The sequence below is a fragment of the Aulonocara sp. 'chitande type north' Nkhata Bay genome, linkage group LG14, assembly GCF_057382095.1.
Source record: "Aulonocara sp. 'chitande type north' Nkhata Bay isolate Kocher_YH1m ecotype deep benthic linkage group LG14, A_spYH_male_GT1.1, whole genome shotgun sequence".
Lineage (NCBI taxonomy): Eukaryota > Metazoa > Chordata > Actinopteri > Cichliformes > Cichlidae > Aulonocara > Aulonocara sp. 'chitande type north' Nkhata Bay.
The window spans coordinates 2,143,166-2,157,400 of record NC_141357.1 but is presented as its reverse complement, the minus strand read 5'-3'; the positions used below and the strand labels follow the sequence as shown (position 1 = coordinate 2,157,400).

Genomic DNA, 14,235 nt, shown 5'->3' with positions numbered 1-14,235 from the left:
AAAGCACCAATTGTTTGCTCAGTTCATCTTTAAAAGTGATCAAATACTCCAAGTGTAGGAGATCACACCCATTATCCCCTTCACTTGACTCAACAGTGTGATTGCTGTAAGTGTATAGAAGCTGCAGTGACACTTTATGCACATGATGAATGCAGCAGCACACCCAGAGGACCGAGTGAGTAGAAGAATCACTGATGGGCTCGTTTCTGTGTATTAGCGCTGGCCGAGTGCTTCACCGTGACGGTTAAGGTTGGACGGCTGATTCACGCGCACATTATTTCCAAGTGCTGTGATTTCTCAAAGGTTGAAGATATGCCTGTGCATTAAGGATGCATCCCCGATAAAATAAATATACCCTGGCTTCAGGCATCTGTCAATACTGAGAGCTGATCCAACACCAGCGTTAAATTAAAAATCTCTACTTCCCTCCCAATAAGGACGAGGAAGGATAATAAGTTTACGCATCAGCAGCTAGGATGTCCTATACAGCTAAACCCCCAACACTCATCGCGTCTGAAACAATATTGTTTCCCAGTATGTGTGATGTTAGGCCCAGTGAACAAAGGCCAGAATAAAGGTTTACTAAGGTTGCTGTTTGATGCTCTTTACTTCTGAGGGACTTCTGAGGCCTTGACATTCACCGTGGGCGTCTAACATCAGATTAGATCACCTCCGCTGCAGCTGTCTGAACACAACGCCGACTTTACAATATTTGCCCAGCTTTTAACAGGAACTATACAACAGCAAAACCGCACAAGTCTTGTTTAGGGTTGTCTGATAACCGTTGCCATGTTTGTGAACCCCATCAGTGCACTTCATGTCTGAAGCTTTGATCAGTGAATTGCAGTGTGTGGACAGCTTGTCGAAACACACAGTGGTTGTTAGCCAGACAGAACGCAGAACAAAGCAAACACAGGAGAAGAATGGGCCGCATAAATAGATCATTTATTCAGGTACAACAAAGCCTGGAGTAGGTTGCTGTGAGTCACCACAGTGCAACACCAGACAGTAAAACAAACTCACCTGCAGTTGTCCACAATGTACTGCACAATCTTGTCCAGAACTTTCTCGAAGAGAGCCGTGCGGACCCAGATGTGTTTGATGGCCTGGGCGGAGAGGGGCTGAGGGGGCCGGCTGGTGGTGGAAGAGCCTTGTCTCCTCAGGGGTTCGTGGCCCACGCTCTGGGTTCTCCTGCACAACAAAGCACCAGTTACTGTAATTAACCAGCCTGCAGGAGCGCTCATGACACACAGGATTTCTACGGCTGATGCTGACCTACACTTATATAAATTTCAACCTGCAAAAGAACCTAAACTTTATCAGTTACAGATAAAGAATAAATAAACATCATGGATAAGGATAAAAGACACGTTACAATGTTACAATGAGTCTATGTGAGATTTGAAAAATGGGCAAAACAGTTCCATTTTTACACTTCTCTGCCTTCAAACGGCTCTGCAGAAGATACGTTATAACAATGACTAACTTACTGTATCTATTTCAATACCTCTCAACCTCTCCCCAACCTTTGAGAGCATTTGTTCTCTCCCCAACCGGTCGCAGCAGATGGCCCCGCCCCTCCCTGAGCCTGGTTCTGCTGGAGGTTTCTTCCTGTTAAAAGGGAGATTTTCCTTCCCACTGTCGCCAAAGTGCTTGCTCATAGGGGGTCACATGATTGTTGGGTTTTTCTCTGTATCTATTATTGTAGGGTTTACCTTACATTATAAAGCACCTTGTGGCGACTGTTGTTGTGATTTGGCGCTGTGTAAATAAAACTGAATTGAATACCTGTAAATCTTAAATGCACAAACATGACCAGAGTGTCTAAGCTGGACCTTCTGACTGTGTTTGTGTGGTTGGACCATTCTTTTACATTTACCTGACAAATATTATGACTATCGATTTTCTTTTGCACTTCCAGCTAACACACAGACTTGTATCTGTTTTTCAGCTCAGTGAAAATTAAATAATTATACAAAGAACAGGTGTGGAGCGTGAAACACAGCTCATGCTCAGCTATGCTGCATTTGACCAGTTAGTTTTTTCCTGCCTCTTTAAAAGCATTTAATATTTGATAATTACAATAAAAAAAAAACTTTTTTTCCCTGACAAACATTATTGGATGTATGTAGATTTTGCTTCAAGACCTCATAAAGTATCTGAAAATGTCATTAATGGTCTCCAGTAACACAAGCAAACAAGGAATGAATTTGTTTTATACGCTGTGCAAAGGCTGACTCAAAATTGCACCTTTGGCCATGAGGAGGCAGCATTTAACAGCACAATACTTACTATAGCCCATTATAACTTATTAATATTTATAATAGCTAAACACCGGCTGCTTTATTAGTAAATCTGTTCAACGTCAAGCAAAATGTGTCCTTTTATTCTGGACCTGAGCTGTGAGAAGCATTTCATGAATCTGGATACAGATGACTAACATCAGGCTGAGAGACGAGCACTTTCATCTCCGACTGAGTTTGATCTTTGGTGTTTCAACAGCAATCAAACAAAGCCACTCACACTCACACACTCACACACACACACACACACACACACACACACACACACACACTTCTACAAGCTAATGAGGATGCGTTTGTGCGTCTGTGCTGAATGTGGCTCGGCTGCCACAGTCACGATGATAGCAATCCCCCAGTGAGTGAGTGAGTGAGTGAGTGAGTGAGTGAGTGTGTGTGTGTGTGTGTGTGCGTGCGTGCGTGTGACCGAGAGAATAGCGTTCTTCTTCCAGCTGCTCTCTTCGGGGCTCGCCACAGAGGATCATTTGCCTCACTCTATCGTCACAGACGTCTGCTTCACTACATCCATGAATCTTCTCTCAGCTTCCTCTTTTCCTCCTGCCTGGCATCCTTTGTCCAGTATTTCCAGTGTCCTTCCTCTGCACATCTCCAAACCATCTCCACCTTGTCTCTCTAACTTTGTCTCCAAACTGCCTAACTCAGAGGTTCCCAAAGTGTGGGGCCCGCCCCCTAGGGGGCGCAGAGCCATTGCAGGGGGGGCGTGGTGTGAAAAAACAAACAAACAAAAAAAACAAACGCTTGGACACTGCTAGCATCATGGACAGGTTTTTGACGGGGCTCCCACACAAACGCAAAGCAGGAGATGTGCCAAGGTAGGTCTCTGTGACAGAATTAGTTTTCCCTGTCGGAAGCAGCGCTGGGCTCTCCAGATCACGGACAAACAGGATCCCACATTCTTGATTTTTAGTTCACAAACACTTTTTGTAATGACTAACTACTCCTGACATTTTGGAGATGTTTGCTCTTTATACAGTAAAGTTACAGCGGGATACAAATAACATCAGGCTGATCCTGCCACGATTTGTTCCCCGGTTCAAATCACGGACAAACAGGATCTCACAGCTGTTTATGTTTTTAAACCCATTTTGCACAGAGAGGCATTTTTTAAAAATGTATTGACAGCAATGTTGAATATTATTACACAGGACAAAAAACAACTACATGTAAAATAATGACACTGTGACGCCTCTGCCTTTGTAAATGGAGGGACAGTAACTGTGTGTAAAACCTGCAGACAGTCAGATTAACAGCATTTCGTCTCTATCATTCTGCAATTCATCTCATGTAAACAATAACGTGGCCACAGCGTGACGTGAAAAAGACACATACCTTTGACGTTGCGTAACGAACTCTGTATTCCTCGTCCACACGTAAACGCAAAAAAGGAGTTTAAAAAATCTCAGTTTTCGATGATTCGAAACGCCGTTTACGTGGACGAAACAGCTGCGTGTTCAAAATCACCTGTGTAGGTGCGGACGTAGCGTAAAAGAGTTAGTAGTTTATTCTATTACTACCTGTAATTTATTGCAGTTTACTTTTATTTGCTTAATTGTTTACAATAAGTTTAAGGTGTGAAATAAACTGCAATGGAGCAAAATATGGGCGTGTGTGGTTGGAGGATGTGTTTGCGTGGTGGGGGGGGGGTGCGAACATTTTCCTTGTGAAACAAAGGGGGGCTAGCAAAAAAAGTTTGGGAACCACTGGCCTAACTCAAGCTGTCTTTGTGATGTGATCATTTATAATCCTGTCCATCCGGTCACTGGCAGGATGGCTGTAGCGCAGTAGTTTGATCCCTGTCTATATGCCAAATATCCTTGGGCAAGGTACGAACTTCAAGTTGCTCCCCGATGCATCCATCAGAGTATGAATGTTGGGTAGAAAACAATTCAATTCAACTTTATTTATATAGTGCCAAATCACAACAAAAGCCGCCTCAAGGCGTTTATCTTGCACAGTAGATCGTACAATAATAGATACAGCAGAAAGTGCTTGTGTGATTGAGTGCTTTAAATGCTCAGAGTAGAAAACCACTATACAAGAAGCAGACTCCAGACCGTAACATCTGCCACCTCCAGATCGACCTTCTGTCTTATTCCCAGTACTACTGTCTCCAAACCATCACTTGTAAACCTTCCCTTTCACTCTTTCTGCTTTCCTTCTGTCACAAATCCTCCCTGACACTCATCTCCAGCCACTCCACCCTGCCTACACTCTCTTCTTCATCTCTCTTGTGCACTTTGGATTCTGTCCAGTCCAAACTGGGACCTGGTTTCATAGTAGAGGCACCTGAAAGCCGAAGGCTCTGCTATGATATTCAAGACTTTGTATGTGAGGAGAAGGATTTTAAATTTGATTCTGGGTTTAATGGGGACCCAGTGCTCTCTGTTTCCAGCTTCTGGTTAAGCTAAAGGAGTTTTTAGAGCTGCCAGATTATAATGAATCATATACGTCCAGCCTAGAAGTAATAAATGCATTAGCTAGCTTTACTCTGAGACTGACATGAATAATTTTGTGACATTGTGCAAATAAATGAAAGCAGTCCTACATGTCTAACTCTTATGGTAGCTTCCTTTTAAATGGAGAGAAGCAACAATGTAGAAAAACACATAAAATTAAAAATGCATTAAATGAAATAAGTATTTGATGCCCAAGCAAAACATGACTTAGTGCTTGGTTTGAAACTGTTGCTAGCCAGTGTTAAGACGTTTGTTGCACACATCTCAGGAGGGATTTTAATGCACTCCTCTTTACAGAAACTCAAAATCATTGAGGTTTCTTGGCTGCTGCTCATCTCGAAGTTTCAGCCTCCACAGATTTTCTATCCGGTCTTTAAGTGATGACGTGACGAATTCTGCTTCCGGGCCCAAAGTAGTCTGCATTTAAGAAGGTTGTTGTGTTTTTAACATGTTTTAATGCTTTGTATCTTGTTCTATTTAATCTCAACAAGCCCCTAAAAACAGTCAGTGATCGCTGTCGGCCTCTCTCGGTTTTTATTACCGCTCATCATTTTAAAGCTCAGTTTTTAAACCCTTACGATGTAACTACAGCCCAGCCCATGCTGCGGTATATTAATGACTAATGATGGATTATCTCAGTTGTTCTCCTGACTGACGTTTGGTCCGTTTACAGCATCCTGCTATGCGATTGCATTTGTCCCTAACCATCAGGAACCCTCACGTTAACTTTTATCGAGTGGAAAAAAGTTAGCGTTCATCCTCCAGCTTCACTGTTTATGTTATGTTAACATAACTTTGTCACGCTAGCGATCACGTAGCACCAGTGGCGTGTCTAGAAAATTTTTGTTGGGGGGGCCAGGTAGGGGCACAGATTTGGAGAAGGGTGGCAGATGTAATTGGCAGATAATGTTTAAAAAAAAAATTCTACCAACCATTAACCATAATTCAATAATCCTATAAACCTAATAACCGAATGCGCTTTTAACTCTTATTAGAATGAGATTTTAACCACTACGGTGCAAAGTTTTTAGATACTGCGTTGATAAAGTACAAGAGATACAATCAGTGCTTTGTCAGTGTTTACTCAGCAGTCAAGGACAGCAATATTTGCATAGTATTTTTACTGACATATAGTGCACATATGTTTTGGGCAAAAACATTTTTGAATATTAAAATACGAACATTTGTAACAAACAATTGACAAATTAGCCAATGCCAATGCAAAACTTTATCTGCCTGTTAAAAAAAGAAGATAATCTTCTCACAAACTGGTGTTTGATTTTGAAACAGGAAAAAAGTGGAGAAACAACTGAAAAGACTAACATTTGAATGAAACCTGAAAGCAAGTAAATACTTTCTCTGCTGCCTTATGGTAAACTTTGGTAATATTGATAAAGAACAACACTGGCTGATGATGAAATACAGTCAGCTGGCATGGTGACACTGCCAGTATTAACCTGCAGGGCTGGACTGGGACAGAAAATCGGGCATTTTGACTACAGACCGGCCCACCAGGTAGTAAAGCCATAAAGACTTTGACTGAAAACAAATGCTGTTGTGACAGTGATGTACAGTCTTGTTGGTATATGTATGATTTCTATACATTTTACGTCAGATAAAAACTTTGGTTGTAAGATTTAGATAATTATTTAATAAAAGCGAGATATTTTAAATGAGAATAAGAAAGAAAAGTATTTCTTTGTGCCCCCCTCTCCCTGTTAATGCCCTACCTGGCCCCCTGGCATAACTTTGCTAGACCCGCCCCTGCACAGTTACCAGCTGTCAGCTACGTAAAAAAGGATCCTGGTGTTATTTGTCTCTCAGAAACAGTTCATAACTTCCCTTCAACTCATTCATGTCACCTAAACCTGTTTCTCCATCACCTGTTCAGCTCTGATGGTTCAGTAAGGACATCTCCTGGTTTCATGTTTCCCTCTCACCACATATCTAAACAGACATCATGACCAGCAGCTTTACAGCTGTGGCTCCAGCAAACATCAGCTGATACTAGAAATTAATATTAAATACATTCTAACAACAGCTGATCAAGCTTAAACGTGCTGCTGTTGTTTAGCGCGACATCTGCTGGTTTCCTCTTTCTGGCACAAAGTGGGCGATAAATAAACAAGAGAGACGATCAGCTGATCATTGATCAGTTTCATGATTGAAGTAGCAACAGAAGAGGGAGGGGAGATGAGAGAAGAGGCAGCTGTGCAGCGTAAACACACAGAATAACTCCAGCTTTGTGTCTTTTTCCATTCTAGCTAAAGTCCGGGACAAACTGCGTCTCTTCTCAGCTCAATACGAAACGTGTAATATTTTCACTGAATGAGGGACCATTCCATTTTTAAGGAGCCGTTGGCAACTCTACTAACTAACCTTATGAATAAAATAAAGTTCACTATCAGTAACATCATAGCAACTGAACAGCTGTACAGAAACTCCGTCATGCTAGCTCGGGCAGTATGAGTTATTGCAACTGACAGTAAAAAGTCAGCAACATGAAAATAAACTCCACCTAAACTTAGTTTATATCTGACCCAGATAGACTGCAGCTCATAACTTCTTACCTGAAGTTCAGTTCACCTGACACTCAGACTGGTGGCTGCTTCGGGTCTCTCCTCCTGCCTCCCCTTCCCTCATCCACCCGCTGCCTCTGTGGAAGCCCCGTCATAGCCACCACCAAACAACGGAGTTATTTCTACACATCGACCTGCATCTGGCCAATCCACCACCTCTCACTGTTCATGCCGTTACAAAATAAAAATAATAAATAAGTCACTGGGGATATGCCCGGTATGCCCGATGGCCAGTCCAGCGATGTTAACCTGCAACCAAATCTGCAGCTCCATACAGCAATGTTACGACTTAGATTATATCTTATAACGCATAACTCTTATGTTAGCTGCCCTCAGTAGCATACTGTCTGAAATATTCGATGGCTGCAATAATTCTTTAAGTGTTATTTTTTCCTTGGTATTCTAATTTCACCGAAGTTTACTAAACTCAACAAACTTAATATTACTTACCGGGACATTTATTCTGTCCTCATTTTCTTTCACCGAAAAATTGTTTCCTGCGGTGCGTCTTTGTGCTTGGCTCTCCTACCTTTGCTAACGTGATGCACATAGCGCAGAAGCCGATGCTGCATTCACTTACAATCGGATATCTGAGCTTCACCGTGAAAACATAATCGGACATTTGATATTTGATTGAATTGTATTGTTTTGCCTTTGGGGTGGCACCTGGGGTGGCCAGTCTGGTTGGGGGGGTGGCCTGTGCCCCCCCAGGCCACCCCGCTGGACACGCCATTGCGTAGCACATGATCATTATATACCAGGTAGCCCAACTTCAGTAACCCAACAAACGTCACTGCTGTTTAGTTTTCTGTCTTCATTTGTGTTGGAAGTGATAGCAGAGCTGTACGTTTGAATTCTTTCAGAAATCTCTCAGTCAGAACATGCTATATCATGTTTAGGTGGAAGCTAGCGAGCTAACTTCCTGCTAACTTCATCTCCGTTAAATTTAATAAATTCCGTTTTCATGGATGCCTGGATGTTAAACTTAATTGTTACACCTGGTAGAGCAGAACGCTGATCATTTTATTAAAGATGAAAGGCTTCAGTGATGCTGCTGTGATTGTGTGACTCAGGGACCTGCAGCAGAGTTTGGGCCCAGACATGGCTAATAACGTCAGACTCAAAGACCGCATAGGAGTGAGATCTGGACTGATGACCTTAATGTTCATACTTTGGCAGCACGTTTTGGTTAAGTATTATTCCCATTCATGGCCTGGCTTCAGATTTCTGGCAGAGGGAAGGAAGTTCTTGTGTAGATTTTGCAGAATATGGCCCCATCCATTGGCCTCATAACGCAGTGAAGTCATCCTGTTTCCGTAGCAGATGCACACAGGAGCTTAAGTTAATTCCAAAGAGTTCGGTTTTGGTTCCATCTAACCACAGCACTTTGCTTCAAGCCTTCTCTGAGTCGATGAGATGTTCACTGGCAAACTTCAGACATGTTCTTGATGCTCTCAGATCATTAACAAGCTCCTCACGTGGAGTTTTGGGTTAATCCACCAGCTTTCTCATCATCATCCTCACAGCAACCATCAGGCTAACTCATAGTTATGCACTGGTCAGTGAAATCTTACACATACTAGAGATGGCACGATACCACTTTTTTATGTCCGATACCGATACCGATATCATAAATTTGGATATCTGCCGATACCGATATGAATCCGATATAGTGTTTTTTAATCAACAAAACTGTTTTTTTAAATATCTTGCTGCATTTTGTATAAGTTCATACTCAAGTTTAAAACAACAACTACACTAAAGCTATTCTGTTATACCTGTATGCAAAAAAAAAATATTTCATAGTTCAGCAATACTGATCAATCTAATAAACTTAAACCTACACCATCCTCCCTATAAGATAAGATAAGATAAGATAACCTTTATTAGTCCCACACGTGGGAAATTTGTTTTGTCACAGCAGGAAGTGGACAGTGCAAAAGTTATGACGCAAAAATTTCTATTCTGGTATTTTAAAGAGTACTTAGCATAAATATTAAGCAACCTAACTAATAGGGTTCCAACTCCCAGCAACAACAAAAATAAATAAATAAAAAATAGGGAACCACCCCTCACGCTCCACCTCATGATGCTTAATCGACGTAATCAACCTTAATTTGATGCAGTGTGAAAAAAAAGGCACAGAAATCAATTATTTTTCAAGAAATATTAAATAGATTCAACATCTTTCTTCAACAAAATTGCAGACTGCACAGATGGTACCTTCCCAAAGGAAAAAGTAGTATAGCTTACTAGGGTATATATATTAGACTTAATAGTCACTATATACAGTAATGGACTTCTATTCATTTTGCATCAAATTAAAACTTTGGGTGTCAGATAATTATTTATTAAAAGCTAGACATTTTAAATGAGAATAAGAAAGAAAAGTATGTCTTTGTGCCCCCTTTTCCCTGTTAATGCCCTGTCGGCCCCCCTGGCTAAACTTTGCTAGATCCGCCCCTGCACAGTTACCAGCCGTCAGCTACGTAGAAAAAGATCCTCGAGTAGAAAGTAATATTAAATAAATTCTAACAACAGCTTATCAAGCTTAAACATGCTGCTGTTGTTCAGCCGCTGGTTTCCTCTTTCTGGTGCAAAGTGGGCCAAAAACAAACCAGAGACAGACTCGCGACAGAAAAGCCGATCAGCTGATCATTAAGCAGTTTCATGATTGAAGTAGCAGCAAGAAGAGGCAGTCGCTCCATATATCGCTTGTTAAGCTTAACGCAGGAATGCTTTACAAACATTCAGAGATGGACTTACACACTTGCTTTACTTCTCTCGGGGATAACTTTGTCGGAGATGAAATGCCGGGTTGCTAGCGAAGCTCCAAATGCTATCCAGACCACCGACAGGTCCCGCATGCCACAGCTGCTCTATCACGTGATGCATACTGCTAACGTTCTGAGGTGAGTTACGGCGTGTTGCAAGTTTTGTGAGGTGCTTTCCTGATATTTAATGGATCGGATTACATTTTTTATTTTTCTCCGATATCCGATCCAGTAATTTAGGTCAGTATCGGACCGATACCGATACGTAATATCGGATCGGTCCATCTCTAACACATACTATTAATGTGCAGTAGCAATTAGTAGCAACTTATTACTCCACCTTCTTGTCTAAAGATATACATTTAGGCTCTGCAAAAATCCTGCTGGTTGCAGTCAAAATACCAAACTCGAGAATGAAAACCATGTGTGACAAACCATGTCTATCCAAAGACTAACGGTGTTGCTGACTGAATGCGAGTATAACATTACCCCACTGTGCATGCATTATTCATAAGCCATCAGGCTATTATGCATTTAATGTGGATGTGTTGCCTCAAAGCATCTTCTCTCATAAGTGTAATCTATTTGTAGTTTCAGGAGGTTTGATTTACTGTGTAAATATCCTTTCTGAAAACATGGCTGCCCACACAGTGCTGTCTCTCCTTCGTCTCTAGGCTTTACACATTCTAAAATGTCAACAAATAACTGATTTGATTACAGTGATCAGAAACGGTCTTAAGAATGCTTAAATGTAAGGTGCTTTTAGTGAGGGAGGGTAAAATTCTGGAAATACACAGAGAGAAGAGATACCACAAATCTGACAAAGCACTCCACATTTTTTTTATCTGTAGAAAAATATTTTAGCTTAGCCTAATACTGACATACAGAACAAGTTAACAGTAGCACTCACCTGTTTACCTGCTTCAGACTTGGCATTTTTACTGACATTGATTTATTATGTTTTTTGTATCCCTGTGGTGACTTCCATTTCATGTGTGTCACGGCTGGGCCAGCAGTCGTGTAGTGGAATGAAAAGGATCCAAAATGCAGGCAACTGACTGATGAAGTGTGACGTTTATTTACAAGGTGGGATAGTGGCAAGCAAGCAGTGAGGCATGACAAAACAACTGAAGAAACCTAAACTGGGAGAACTAAACGACAAACCTGAGAGCATACAAAAGTGGTGCGGGGCAGAGAGCCGCAGAGACAGGAACGAAACACCATAGAACGCAGACGAGCCGACAACGAACACAGACCGACACCCACAAGGTAATCGGGTAATCACACACAGGAGGGGAGAACAGCTGAACCTAATACACACAATGACTGGAGGACACAAGCTGAACACAATGACAACAGACACAGACCTTCAGAATAGAACAGGAAATCCAGAACACGAGCCTTCAAAGTAAAGCAGGAAACACACAGACTGATTTACAACACAACACGGGGACATAGGGTTGCCAACTCCCTGAAAAAAAAAAAAAAAAGGACGCCTAATTGGCCAGGGCTGGGCGACCCGATTGTCTTCACCCTTCCCAGTGTGGGGAATTTCTTAGCTCTTGTTTTTGTGTGTGTAGTTATTTTTTTAACCATTTGACAAAGTGCATACCCTTTTCAGCTCAATACTTTTGTTTCTAAATACGGAACGATTCTGTTTTTCAAGGGACGGTTGGCAACCCTACGGGGACATGAACAGAGCACCGAGGACAGACACAGGTAGGGCTGATAAAACACTGAACTTCAGGTTCAACCCTAAACTAATACAAAATCAGAATAAACACAAGGCACAAAAATGAACTTCAAGGAAACACAAAACGCTGGGTCAAAATGACCCAGGACCATGACAATGTGTAGGATAAAAGCTACAAATAAAGAGAGACATCATCGTTTGTCTCTCCTTTTGAGTACATTCACTAACATTACTGTATTCCTAAATCACTCATCCCAGATTGTAACCATCAAAACTCTTAATCGTTAATCCAAAACTAAACAGGCTGTGAAAAAGTAGGACACACACACACACACACACACACACACACACACACACACACACACACTAAGTGTATCCATACAGCTGTCTAGTTGTCATAGCACAAACTTTACGTGCATGTGATGTGTTTAGGAGAATCTATAATAACATGGCTTACGCTCTGACCCATCAGGCACTCGATTAGCCGACTTAGAATTCAAATGGTTCCCAAGCATCTTTGAACCAAGCAGTGACTGCTGAAGCTGAAAAATGAAGTCAGGGGAGAAGTTCCAAAAACTGCAGAATCCCATGGAATGAGCATTATCAATAACCAGTGTTGGGTAAGTTACTTTAAATTAGTAACTTAGTTACATTACTAGTTACTTCCATCAAAAGTAACTTAGTTACTTCAAGTTACTCGTTACTTTCAGAGTAACTAGTTACTAGGGAAAGTAACTTTGGTTTTACTCAGAATTCTCTTGTTAATGTGTTTCTTCCATAACTTTGCCAGTCTTCTAGCTTGCTTACTTGCCACAAGTGCACTGTGCCACCTACCAAAGGAAAAGATAATGTGCACATTTCCACGAGAGAAATCCCACGCCTGATTCTATCCTAGCTTTTTACATCCAACACAAAAACTGCAGTCGTGGTGCTTTGATTGTACTCAGAACTCGGAAATTCTGCCTTCTGAATAGGAAGATGTAGGTAACACCAGACTGCAGATGAGCTGCTTACAGGGCTGGACTGGGACAGAAAATCGTCCCGGGCGTTTTGACTAGAGAGCGGCCCGCCATTATAGGAAAAACCATAAAGCCTTTGAATGAAAACAAACACTGTTGTGACAGTGATGTACACTGTTCTGATGGTATATATGCATCAATCGTTTGTTGCAAGACTCAGATAATTATTTTTTTTAAAAGTGAGACATTTTAAATGAGAATAAGAAAGAAAAGTATTTCTTTGTGCCCCCCTCTCCCTTTTAATGCCCTACATGCCCCCCTGGCAACACTTTGCTAGACCCGCCCCTGCACAGTTACCAGCTGTCAGCTACTTAGAAAAGGATCCTGGTGTTATTTGTCTCTCAGAAACAGTTCATAACTTCAACTCATTCATGTCACCTAAAAGGTAAAACTGTTTCTCCATCACCTGTTCAGCTCTGATGATCCAGTAAGGACGTCTCCTGGTTTCATCTTCATGTTTCCCTCTCACCAGATAACCAGACCGACATCATGACCAGCAGCTTTACAGCTGTGGCTCCAGCAAACATCAGCTGATACTAGAAATTAATATTAAATAAATTCTAACAACAGCTGATCGAGCTTAAACGTGCTCCTGTTTAGCACGACATCCGCTGGTTTCCTGTTTCTGGCGCAAATTGTTCTACCTGAACTAGAGAAGCTTGTGTTAAGTGCTAAACCGTGTGGTTCTCCGAATGATGTCGTTCCACCCCGTTTTCTGAAAGAGGTGTTTCCTACTGTTGGACCACATATTTTAAACATAATCAATACCAGCCTCTTGTCAGGTCAAGTACCAAGTGAGTTTAAGCATGCAGTTATTCATCCCTTACTTAAAAAGCCAGGCTCAGATATTTCAGTAAGTCCGGGACAAACTGTTCCTTTTCACCTCAACAGGAAACCCGTAATAATTTCTCTGAATACCAGACGATTCCGTTTTTTACGGGACGGTTGGCAGCTCTAATAATTAACCTTATGAACAAAATAAAGTTCAACATCAGTAACATAGCACCACCCAGCTGTATAGAAACTCCGTCATGCTAGCTAGCACGCAGTACGAAAAAGTCAGCATAACGAAAATAAACTCCACCTAAACTTGGTTCATATCTGACCCAGAGAGACTGCAGGTCATAACTTCTTACCTGAAGTTCAGTTCACCTGACAGGCTGACACTCTCGGACCAGCAGCGCTTCGGGTCTCTCCTCTTGCCTCCCCTTCCCTCATCCACCTGCTGGCCTCCACCACTTGCTAATGTTACTGAATCTGTGGAAGCTCCGCGATAGCCACCACACAAAGTAACGAGTAACGACCCTATCTAAATCCCAGTAATGAGTAACGCGTTCCTGATTTTGGCATAATAACTAGTTACCGTGCTCGTTACCACAATAATAACGTAGTT

At 41.7% G+C, this 14,235-nt stretch overlaps 1 protein-coding gene across 3 annotated transcripts in view; it reads right to left on the bottom strand.

Moving 5' to 3' along the window:
- sgsm2 (small G protein signaling modulator 2) overlaps nucleotides 1-14,235 on the bottom strand; it is a 111,011-nt gene that overhangs the window by 25,553 nt on the left and 71,223 nt on the right. For all 3 annotated transcript variants that reach the window (XM_086260566.1, XM_086260564.1, XM_086260567.1), the window contains exon 4: nucleotides 1,024-1,191. In XM_086260566.1, the coding sequence (XP_086116692.1) occupies nucleotides 1,024-1,191 (168 nt within the window). The remainder of the gene's footprint in view (nucleotides 1-1,023; nucleotides 1,192-14,235) is intronic.